The following is a 12127-nucleotide window of genomic DNA, read 5'->3' as shown; positions in this document are numbered from 1 at the left end:
TTTTTTTTAAGCCCCTTTCAAGGGGGCGCGGTTTCGCGGTGTATGTCCATACCGTGTTGGCTGTATGGGGTGAAAGACAGGCTGCCAGAGAATTTATCTTGATGTGGTGAAGACTGATGCTCACAGTCTTCTACCAAACAGCCTCTAATCAAACAGCGAAACACACTGCTGTGGTTGTGCAGGCCCCTGTCCTGGGCGTGGCAGCAGAACGTGGGTCTGGCGTGGACGGCCCCAGCCACAGGCAGGCTCCCTCCTGCCCAGCCTGCTCTTGCCCCAGGGCCTCCGGAGCCCTGAGTTCCTACTGAATGGAATCTCACAACACTGCAAACCCCACGAGAGCCCAGGATGGTCCCAAATCCTTAATTTCAGTGACTTGGGAGATTTCGGAGTCATTTCTGGAAGCCCTGTTTGCCTCTTGGATTTGCAGAGGGGCCTCTGGAGTTGGCTGGATTGTGGCCCAGGGCCTACTGAGACTGGAGAAGGGACAGTAGGAGTGTGTGAACCCAGCGTTAATGTGTTTGAAGTTCACAGTCAAAGGAGCAGGTGACTGGAGTTGTCAGGTCATTCCTAGCGGTTTGATAATCGCTTGAGTGAGGAGCGATTCTGCTGGATCCCTTCATCCTCCACCTGTGGCTTTCCTCGCCGTGATCCTGGGACTGTGAGCTGCCACGTGTGTAGGTGTACTTTCTTAGAATGTTTTCGTGATGATGTACCTCTTAGACAGATGTAGTTGTCGTAGGAACTTTACATCTGTGAAACTTGGAATGTCAGTTACGCTGATGGTGTGACTCAAGATACGGAAAAGAATTGTGTACATATGCAAGGCAGCATGAAATAAATGTTTTCATTTTTACTTCATTTTTTTTTTTTGGCTTTTCAACATCGCTTAATGATAGTAATTAGTTTTCTGAGTTTTAATTTAGACTAATTTCTCAGGGTGATTACACGAGGCAGAAAAAGTGTGTCTTTCCCATAATCCCAGTATGTTTGTGTTGGGTGAAAACCTTAAACTCTCATTGGGTGCTCATGAGGTGTAGGTGTATTTACAAAGACCCTGCAGGCGGTCATTACCTGGTCCGTGTCTGCGCCAGCATCAGCAGCCACACGGACAGTGTCCACCACATCACAGTGACGACTACAGTCGTTCAAGGGTCAGGCCGTTCTGTGGCCACCAGAACTTCCCTTTGTAACACCGAAGCTATGACTAAGTGAGACTGCGGATTTTCAACACGTGTTCAATGACTCTTTGACTTGAAAGCACATTTTATGTGTTTACCATGTACGCGGGGGTTGAGAGTTAATGAAATTAATAATTTTTATTGCTTCATTGAGGTCATTCTTAGGGAAACTGGTGTGTGAGCTGCCGGAGCGTGGAGGGGCGGGGCACGGCGACTCCTCGCCCTGCCGGATCCGTGCCCGCCGTCGCCTCTGCACCAGCCCTGTGACCGAGTCGCCGTGCTGCTGTGGAAACAGACTCCCCACAGCCTCCCGGAAGGGCACCAAGCACCCCCAGTGGGCTGTGGGTCACGCTGGAGAACCTCTGATATAGCCCAGGGTGCCGGGACAAGATGAAGGGGACAAAATGGGATTTGAAAAGCTCCCGCCATTGCCTCCAGCGCTTGGGTGGGGGTGGGTTCCACGCCCGTGATCCCACGAGTCCCAGTGACGGCTGTTCGTGGGTCCGTGACCACCCCCGCCTGGCCTCTGTGCATGCCGTGGTGGTCTGTCCCCATTTAGTGCTCATCGGGGACCTCTGCTGGTCATAGTTACTAGGCAGCATGTGTGACCAGTTATTATGCAAAAGACAAGAAATGGACAGGATGGTTGCCCTTTGTTTCCTAAAGAAGAGACAGGATACTAGACCATAAATACAAAATGAAAGTTTGGAAGGTTTTCTAAGTTGAACTTCGTTTCAGGTCATCGTTGTTCTTTGATGCGTGTATAGTCAAGAGTCTGTTTTTTTATGGCAGGGTGAGACGTGAGTTCTTTCTGTAATTATTTCTACATCCCTCAGCTTCCTTCCCAGGTGCTGACCGACAGCCAGGTGGTGGGTGGAGGGAGGCCCCCTTCCCTTCCGTTTCCCACCTGACAGTACCTGGCAGTCCCGAGCCCCAAGACATCAGGAGGAAGGAGGCAGAGTCAGCATCACCCAGTGGGACTCTGACCAGAAAAAGTGGCAAGAGCTGCAAGGTGTGAACATGTGTTTTCCTTTTTCTAGTGAAGAAGTGTGCAAGCGAGGCTTCACGGTGATCGTGGACATGCGCGGGTCCAAATGGGACTCCATTAAGCCTCTGCTGAAGATCCTGCAGGAGTCCTTCCCCTGCTGCATTCACGTCGCACTGATAATCAAGCCAGACAACTTCTGGCAGAAACAGAGGACTAACTTCGGCAGTTCTAAATTTGAATTTGAGGTAACTTGCATGTGTAGCCAGACCAATAAACCAATAGTTGTGGTTTATTAAAAGCTGACTTTTTCTTCATCATTTTAGCCTGATAATAGATTTTTTAAATTACACATTAAACAGGAATAGCATAGTTTATGTACATATGTAAAAATTAATCATGGCATAAAATAACACGATTACATTTGTTTATCACCTGCCCTAGTAGATTGTTTTACGCAGTGTGGTTTAGGTTTCAGGTCTCTTGGTTTTGGGTGGTGGGGCTGCTGAGGCAGGTGGAAAGTGGGTGCCTGTTCCGTCTTCCGGCCTTTAATGAGCTGCTTTGCCATTCAGTACAGGCGACTTCACATGGCTTTGGATTCACTGCCATTGCCTCAGTCATGGACATGAGGGAATGTTAGGGAGGGATACACAACTTCAGATTTCCTGGAGAAAAACGGAAGAGACCAAGTTTTTAGCCTGTCCTTGATGATGGAGAGAAAGGTCTGTCGTGTATTTCATGCATCAGGTCTCACATTTATGAAAAGGGAGGCATTCCTTTAAAAACTACGCAGAGTTCTGAATTTAGTAAGTAGGGTCGCTGTCATTCAGACAGTGCATAAAACACACCTCAGCCTGCTGACTTTCCTTTCCATTAAATCCTCTCCGTAAGCTACAAGGTTTTAATGAAATGGTTATGGGAAGAAAGTGTTCTGGCCAGCTTGAAAGCGGACTCATGCCGTAATGTGTAGTAAAATTTAAATGTTTTCTATTGATAAATTATAAGAACTTTGGGTTGAATGGGTTGCTTTTTCTAGCAACTTCTCCAGACTTTAGATTTCAGTGAATGTATTCATGTATTTTAAGGTAAATAGTGTAGGGGTGCAAAACAATAATTTTCCTCCCACTTTTCTAAGTTTCCTGGCTGGGCTAATAGTCAAATTAACGTGAGACAGATTAACAGGAAAAACTGTCCAAAATTTATTTTGGCTGTGCATGCAAGGGTGCCATACAAACATGAGACCCGAAGACGCATTGGGCAGTTGAAGTGTCTTTGGACAAAGGAGAGGGAGGCAGGGGTCTGGGATTTCAAAGGGAGAGCAGGTAATTTACAGGTGGATGAGAAAGAGCAAACACGTGGTAAACAGATTCTTGCTGGGCCGCCCAGGAACAATGGGACGCAGAGGGAAGTTCCACAAAGGGGGCTTTCTAGATTTCCCCATCTCCCGCTTTTAGTTTATTTCACGATCCTGTAAGCAGGTTTTTCTATCTGAATTCCTTGAGGCAGGTAAAGGGTCAAAGGTTCTTTCTGAGTCTTTTGTTTCTCAATAACCAGCTTAAAGTCAGTATCCCAAAAGGCATATTTTGGGGTGGCAAAACATTCGTTCCCCCCTCAACAGTAATAATAGTATTAAACACATCACCCACAATATTATGCTTTATGTTATACTTTTTAAAGTATTTCGATGTATGTATTACTTGCATTTTAAAATTTCTTTCCATGGTACTGATTTTCAATCCGATACCTGAATTTAGTTTTAATATGAATTTGAACATGCAAGATATTTTGGTGAAAGATGAAACCAGTAAGCCTTTATCTTCATATGCAATTAGAAGTGATTTTGGAGGACAGTTTATTGGGCCTTGATGCAGAATCTGAGTGTGTTGTATTTAATTATACATGTTTTAAGCAGAAATAATGGTTAGGCAAAATAACGCAGGCACGTTTTTGTTAGTCTAACTTCGATCTCTCCTGCTGGGCCTTTAAAGTTACCTATACTAGTTTTTCTGTTGAATTTGATCGCTTCCATAGGCATTATTAAGAATTCGGGTCAGTGTGGCAGGAATGAACCTACAGTCACATCGCAGCAGAGGTGCTGGCGTGGAGGCAGCCGCTCCTTCCAGCTCTGCTGCCCATCGAGGTGTCATAGGCCAAACAGCACAGAGATGCAGCTCTAGGGTTCCCTAGGGCTGGAGGTGGCAGGTGGGGCTAAACGAGCTTTCCTCTGTTTATCTTTTGGTTCTAGACCACAGACTTTCTTCCTTTACCTTCGTCTTTGCATTTAATCGCTAACCTCACTCCCCCCGCTCCAAAGTTTTCTTCAAGGCATAATGCTTAAATTAATCCTGCTGCACATCTGACAGGCAGATGAGGTTAAGGTTTCCTGTTCAGGTTCTAACTGACCAAAACTTTGTCACTGTTAGATCGGAATACAGTACGACACTCGTACTGCTCAGAATTGTGGCAGATTATTACAATGAATGAAACAGTCCCTCTGTCTTTAGCTTTCAGGAAAGAGCTGCTGCTAGGTTTCTTGCTAAGCCTTGTATTTTCTACATTTACAAAAAGTCGACCATATCTTCTCATCTGTTCCTTGATGGAAGGTAGAGCTTAGGACAAGATGAGAAGGGTAGTCTGGTCTGGACAGCATTGATCAGTCACCTAGTAAGCAACCCATGAATAAGTGGTGCCTTAAAGGGGTTTCAAAGCCCATGAACGAGACACTGGCTCGATTGCAGGTAGGGGGAAGCCTCTGCAGTTTTCTGTTGGGAGGTGGATGAGGAAGGCTGCTTCGATGAAAGGGAAATTTCCAAATTGTCTTCTCTGTACTTGGAGTTTAACACATTTCCTGGTTTATGTGCCTACGATAGTAGGTTAATTCCCACATTCTTGGGAAGAAATATAATTTCTTTCGTTCTCATGAAATACATATGGTTCTCTAATGTTAGGTATCCCAGCTAACACGTTCGTTGCTCTAGTGGATCTATTCTTACCCTGACCATTCTGGTCATTTACCTTTATCAGGCCAGAACAAGCTGTGTCATGTCTTCTATAGATTACTCGCTTTCAGTTTGAAAATCTGTAACTAAGTGTTGCAAATTGCATTATAAGACCATATAAAATTGGTTCATCTTCTCATACATATTTTTTTTCCCTTAAGACAAATATGGTGTCTTTAGAAGGCCTTACCAAAGTAGTTGATCCTTCTCAGCTAACTCCCGAGTTTGATGGCTGCTTGGAGTACAACCACGAAGAATGGATTGAAATCAGAGTTGCTTTCGAAGACTACATTAGCAATGCAGGCCACATGCTGTCTCGGCTGGAGGAGCTTCAGGACATCCTAGCTAAGAAGGAGCTGCCTCAGGATTTGGAGGGGGCTCGAAACATGATCGAGGAACATTCGCAGCTGAAGAAGAAGGTGATTAAGGCCCCCATAGAGGACTTGGACTTGGAGGGACAGAAGCTGCTCCAGAGAATTCAGAGCAGCGACAGCTTTCCCAAAAAGAACTCGGGGTCGGGCAATGCGGACCTGCAGAGCCTCTTGCCCAAGGTGTCCGCCATGCTGGACAGGCTGCACTCGACGCGGCAGCATCTGCATCAGATGTGGCACGTGAGGAAGCTGAAGCTGGACCAGTGCTTTCAGCTGAGGCTGTTTGAACAGGATGCTGAGAAGGTAAAGAAGAGGGTGAGGGATGCTAGCATGAGACGTGGAGGGAAGCTTCCGGGCTCACCGGGCCTCAGCAGCCAAGGCCACCCCGATCAGGAGGAAGGGCTGGGGGTGGGTCAGCGGCGAATGTCAGTTCAAAGGTGTCCCCTAAATCTGCTTTCCTGTGTTATTCGTTGTGCAATGCACTGCTATTTTAGAAACCTTGAGTCATTAATTACTGATAGTCTGGTTTAGAAAGCCTGTAAGAGAGACAAGAGTGACATGTCCAGCTAAAAGATTGAACGTTATGTTGTATTATATTATTGAAAGCGATAATTGCGTGCATGTCTTTTGCTAATAACTGCTCTTCCACTCATGCAGTAGTAGTGACAGAACATTCAGATCTGTTATTGAGCGCGTTTTAAAAACCAAAGGTGAATAATGTTTTACAAAATAATAGCTCGTGAGAATCACAGGCAATAATTACTTATGGTCTCACGTGTCATTCTTCTGCTTCAGACAGACCAGCTGGTCAAAGAGAATTCTCGTCAGTCACCAGCTAGCTCAGTCTTAGCCGTGCGAAACAGCATACTTTTTGTAGGAATGTGTTGCAAGCCCTGAACACGGGTGAACCGATGACTCTTACCGTGAGCTCATTGAATGTTTTTCATGGACAAGAGAGTATTTTGTAAAGTAAAAAAACTTACATTAGAAATCTTTATAAAAGGACCTTGTGAAAGGTGACCATCCAGTGCTATTGTTTGGTAAGCTTTTAACGTCTGTCAGTGTGCTTATGTTTTAAGTAGTGCCTTTTCAAAGACGAGAAAAATCTTCCTTTCAATTACCAGGAAAGCAAGTGACTGTCTCTGCGATTCTGGTTTCTCGTCGCAAGTGGCAGTGCTAATTGATAGTCGTTTCTTTTTCCTTAAATGTTTTCTTCATGGACAATGTAATTGACATCCCAGTAGCATCCCTATTGAACCCTAAGAGTGATGTCATGGTTAAATTTTTTCCCAATCCCTTATGTTTTCATGGTAAATTTGATTATTTGCATTTGCCCAGGTTTCGTTTCTGCCTCTTGCGTTGAAAACATCATCATTTGGTCTTTGGAAGTGCAGTCTGTAACCTGAGAGCACAGCAGAGCCCACTCAGAGGCCTCGAGTCCCTAATTTCACCTAACCAGTCTTTAATTGAAGAGTAGCGCTGCCAGTTCATACAGCAGGGAGGCTGGGTTCAGAGGCAAAACATTGGAGTCCTTAATTAGCCTGGGGGATTTGAATGCCTGTCTTTATCTGTTCCTTCATTCCTCATCCTTCAATGAAACACGTTAGATAAGATTTTCCTGTAGATCCTGCAAGTTCAGAGCTGCCGACTTCTGAGAAGTCAGAATCTTTGGGGCCGAATGCCTGAGAGGCTGTGGAAGGAAGGACGTTGCTCTGTCCGGGTTCGGCCCCGTTCCTCGGCCTGTGCCAGTCTTTTCTCTTTCTAGAGTGATTCCAGGTTCTCCCTTTTGTTCCGGTAGATGTTTGACTGGATCACACACAACAAGGGCCTGTTCCTGAACAGCTACACGGAGATTGGGACCAGCCATCCTCACGCGATGGAGCTTCAGACACAGCACAACCACTTCGCTATGAACTGTATGGTAAGATTCCATCAGAACTGACGTGTCCCGTACGTGAAAGTATTTTAGCAAACAGGAGGCATTTACACAGGTCATGTCCAGCATGCTTCCAGGAGGCCATGTGGGGTTACTGATTTGCTGGTAGCAGCTGACCTACAAGTGTGGGAAGTTCTGTGTCGGTAGTGTCTAAATAAGTAGCTTGTTTTAAGGTTTTAACAAAAATGAAAACAAGCAAACAAACCAGTGGAACTTGAGCCACTTATGTGGCCAGTTCCATAGGGATGGTCTCGATACTGGCTCCTGTGGTCTGCCTGTTAGGATCCTGCTAGGGCTCTATCTAGTAAAGCTTCTTAGAGGCCGGGCAAGTCTCTGGACAGACCCGCTGCTAATGTGCTGGCTGCCCACGAAGGTGAGGAAATTAGCCATCCCGCTGCTTGCCTTAAGGGCATCGCCCCTTCTCCTAAAACCTGTGATTTCCTTCTAAGTTGAACTGAAGGGCTGGGGTCAGCCTTGCCCGGAATGCCCTGGCTCTCTTGGAGTTTGTTGCACTTGACACGTGGGCCTGTCATGACCAGATAGTGGTTGCTGGAGAAACTGCATCGTAAAAAACGTGTCAACAGCAAAACCCAATAGCGAATTTCGAATAGCACTTTTGTTATATTTTTGCTGTTAATATAACTAAAAAATGATGTGTTCTATAGGATATATGGTTGCTTCTGGAGACGGGTAAGCTTCTAGAATTTTCTCCTCAGGGACGAGGAGTTTTGGTTTGGGCTTTGACCAGTCTTGTGAGAATTAACTGTTCCTAGGCCTTGTAACATTTGTCACAGAGCACGGAAACAGTGTGAAGACAGGTATTGGTTTAAATTAATTCCACGGGATGCCGTTTAATTAAAGCCTGGTCGACTAACTGCTTCAGCTTAGGCAGTTTCAGAAACAAAGCAATAAAATTTTTGTAATAGACACCATCAAAACATTGGTTATCTGCCCTAGAGTTTGAGGAAGAGACTTTCTGGCGTAAATCACCAGACTTGGGCATAGGCAAGGAAGAGCCGAAATGTCCGCCCTTGGGGGAGCGTCTCAGATGAATTTCTTTCTAAAAATTCCTATTAAATTTTCTAAATATTCTGAAACTTCAACTAATGGTGAAAGGCACATTCAGTCCACTCCATCACATACTTTAAAGACTAGAGATATTAAAATATGTTTTAGAAAAACTTAGAAATGAACAGAAAATGGACTCCGCCCACCACCCCCTGCAACCCCAACCCCCAGCATTATCAGTGAAGATTTAGGACTCAGAACACGAAGCAGGAGCCGGGTATGAATGTAAAGACTGTTCGTTTGGACCCTCTGCTTGCCTCATGACGTTGGGCAGCCTACTTAGCTCTTTGAGCCTTGGTTTCCTAACTTATGAAGTGGGGATACTATCTACCTTCCTTGATATCACAGTATTTTATTTTCTCTGCATGTGTAATACAATACGCATAATGCTACACATAATAGGTACTTGATAAATGGTAATTGCTGTCAGTGATATTATCAATTTAATAAAAAATACTTTTATAACAGGTAAGAAACTCTTAAAAATATGAGTTTTTTCTTTTTTAAGTATATTTTCTAATTTTCCGCAGTACAGTACACTTCTGTTACTTTCTTAAGTTAAAGTGTCAATTAAAAAAGGACGGGGAGCCCTTGGCCATGCTGGGAGGCTCCAGGCCTGTTTCGCCCCTGTTCTCAGCACCTCCACGGACGCTCAGCCTCCTTCATGCGGAACGTCCCGTGAACCGTCAGCTCTTGCTTGTATGTCTACAATGTCTTAAATACTTTTTGACTGAGAAGGTGATAATACTGAGACCAACATGGGAAGTTGACAGCATAGTAAGGGTGCCAACAACATTCCTTCTGCTATCACAGATACTTTAAAAGCGAGGATGAGAAGACCCTGGGTGTAGGCACTTTTAATGCAGGGAATTATGTGCTGCCATATTTGAGTGCAGGTCGTTTAGGCCACCGTGCGCCGCCCTGTTCCCTTCTCTGTGCTGGAAGTCGGGGAGATTCGGGAAAGGTATCGCGCGCAGACCAGTACTGTGCAGTCTGTGAGCACAGTCGGCCCGAGCACATGAAGGTAATGCAGGCAGCTGACGGCATCTGGGGCAGCAAATACGCTTGGCAGGCCCCACAGTGGAGCCGTCTGCTCGTCTCCAGATTCTAGCACAGGACATCCCCTTGTGCTGTTCCTAACAGACCTCTGGGGTTGTGCTACCCCTTTAAGGATAAGGAGAATACAAAAATTAGCGAAGATAGGCACCTGTCACTAGCGAAGAAGCGTGATATGAGAAGGGGAGGCATTGTTTTTGACTTACAGGGCTCTAGTTGGCGGCGGTCCCCAACGTCTTAGCACCAGGGACCACTGCTCCTATGAGAATCTAACACCTGATGATCTGAGGCGGAGCTGAGGCGGTGATGCCGGTGCTGGGCAGCGGCTGCAAATACAGATGGAGCTTCTCTAGCTCACCTGCCACTCACCTCCTCCTGTGCAGCCCAGTCCCTAACAGGCCACTGACCGGTAGCAATCTGTGGCCCAGGGATTGGAGACCCCTGAGTTAGAGTATTAATGCCATATGAGCCGGTGAGGCCAGTTCCCCACTCACTGATCGTGGCCTTGACTGACTGCCTGAGCCTCACAAAGTGCCTTGGTCTCCCTGCCACCCTGGACACCCAGACACCTGTGAGCTGACTATAGCCTGCAGATGCAGCCCAGAAAAGTCGCTCAGAGGCTGGAGTCTATAGCTGTCTGATCCCAGATCTAGGAGACTCCACATAGTTCGAGCTTGGGTCAGAAATGGAGGAAAAGATGAGTAAAAGGAGGTACAGGAAAAGAATGGACAAGTTCATTCTCGATCATGCTTGTTCAGGTAGGCTGCAGACGGGGTGGCAGCGAGGATGCTGTTGCAGGGGTCCAGGTGCCCGGCAGTGGGAGATGGGCCCAGTGGACCAGTGAGAGAAGGCAGGAAGAAGGGAGAGGAGTTTGGACAGGTTGGGAATTAGATTTAGGGGGCAAGATTGAGGGTTGAGTCTGTGACTTTGGGGTACCCGTGAGAGGACCACCATTGTGATGCATCACGGAAATCATAAATGTGCGACGAGCAGCAGCCTAGGCTTTGCTGAAGGTGTGCTTCCCCACCTCTGCCTGACATGATGCGATCCTCCAAGAAGATTGAAGGTGGAAGGGGAAATACCATAGGGTAACTTGTTTTGCAAAAAAAAAAAAAAAAAAGAGTGCTTTTCCCCCCCCCCAAAGCCTCACTGCCTTACTTTTACAGTAAATTAGTGGACCCGAAGATAGGAATTTCAGCAGGGTAGAAAAGCTCGGTTTAAAATTTGAACACAGCATTGTTCTGCACCCCAATTCTTATCCCTTGGAGAAGCTGGATCCATTTACAGAAGATTTTCACTTGGCACCAAAAAGATGACTTGGGTTTATGTAGAAAGGAGAGCTTGTTTTCACACAAATAGCCTTGGGTTGCTAAGTGCATATTTAGTGGTTTCTGGGTTCTAGTTAGAAACTGAAATGTTGGGTTGCTGCAGCTCTGGGTGACCGCTGGCGCTAGGCTTGCCATCTGGACGCCGTGCAGGACCCGGAGCCAAGAAGTGAGTGATAGTGTATTTGTGAGCACACACTCGTGTGCCTCTGATTGCGTTGGGCCTAACAACATGCCTTTCAGCTAGTTGATTTTAAAAAATAGAACTGGAAACCAGTCCGTAGAGTTTATGGAAATCCGGACAGCAGATCTGTATACTGTCACATATCAGGCGACTCTGCTCTAGAAAAATGCCCACTCCTAAGTCAGGAGGTTGTACTTCAGCACGTGCTGTCCGTGTTTCCTGCAGGAGGCCTCTTGCTTGTCTCCTCCTAATGAGCCCTCCCTCCTGCCCCTTTCTCAGAACGTGTACGTCAACATAAACCGCATCATGTCCGTGGCCAGCCGCCTGGTGGAGTCCGGCCACTACGCCTCCCAGCAGATCAAGCAGATCGCGAGTCAGCTGGAGCAGGAGTGGAAGGCGTTTGCCGCCGCCCTGGATGAGCGCAGCACCTTGCTGGACATGTCCTCCGTGTTCCACCAGAAGGCTGAAAAGGTCAGTGCCTGCGACACCCCGGCCACAAGGCGGTGACCAGAACACCTTCCCCTCTGGGACCCTCCATCCCTGTGGCCAGACAGATCCTGGAGGACTCCTGTGTGGCTCTTAGCTCTGAAGCCAGTCAGCTGCGAGGGGAAATGCCAGCTCTCGTGGCCCTCACTGTGCAGCCTTGGGCGGGTGATTTCAGTTCTCTGTTCCTTAGTTTTCTCACCTGTGAAGCAGAGATAGCAGTATCCGCTTGAGAGGAGTGTTTTGCTCTGTAAACGAGACGGTCTGTGTTAGGGGCCCTGCCTGGCGTCTGCGGCACCGTGAGTACTCGTGAGTGGCGGCCGCTGTCCTTCCCCCCTCAAGCTCCCCGATTGTTATCACTTCAAGATTCTCACTGGGGTGCATTGTAGCGAAGAACAATGCCTGACAGTCAGGTCTACACATCAGGGCTTGGCTGTTCTCTCAGAGCGAGAAGTGGCAAAGTGCAGGACGTTGTAGCCGACCACGCTGTCAGGGCTGGGGTCTGCCCAGCCTTCCCCTCGTGGTCACGGGAGGCGCGCCAC

General features: G+C 47.0%; 1 protein-coding gene across 1 annotated transcript in view; it reads left to right on the top strand.

The window, feature by feature from the left end:
• TRIO (trio Rho guanine nucleotide exchange factor) overlaps window positions 1-12127 on the top strand; it is a 324442-nt gene that overhangs the window by 130020 nt on the left and 182295 nt on the right. Inside the window, exons 4-7 of the mRNA XM_039842534.1 lie at window positions 2219-2411; window positions 5324-5836; window positions 7332-7454; window positions 11382-11573. Coding sequence (XP_039698468.1) covers window positions 2219-2411; window positions 5324-5836; window positions 7332-7454; window positions 11382-11573 — 1021 coding nt within the window. The remainder of the gene's footprint in view (window positions 1-2218; window positions 2412-5323; window positions 5837-7331; window positions 7455-11381; window positions 11574-12127) is intronic.

This window comes from Pteropus medius, unplaced genomic scaffold (assembly GCF_902729225.1).
Source record: "Pteropus medius unplaced genomic scaffold, Ma_sr-lr_union100, whole genome shotgun sequence".
In the NCBI taxonomy this organism is placed as follows: domain Eukaryota; kingdom Metazoa; phylum Chordata; class Mammalia; order Chiroptera; family Pteropodidae; genus Pteropus; species Pteropus medius.
The sequence above is the reverse complement of the archived record's forward strand: the minus strand, read 5'-3'. Positions and strand labels throughout refer to the sequence as shown.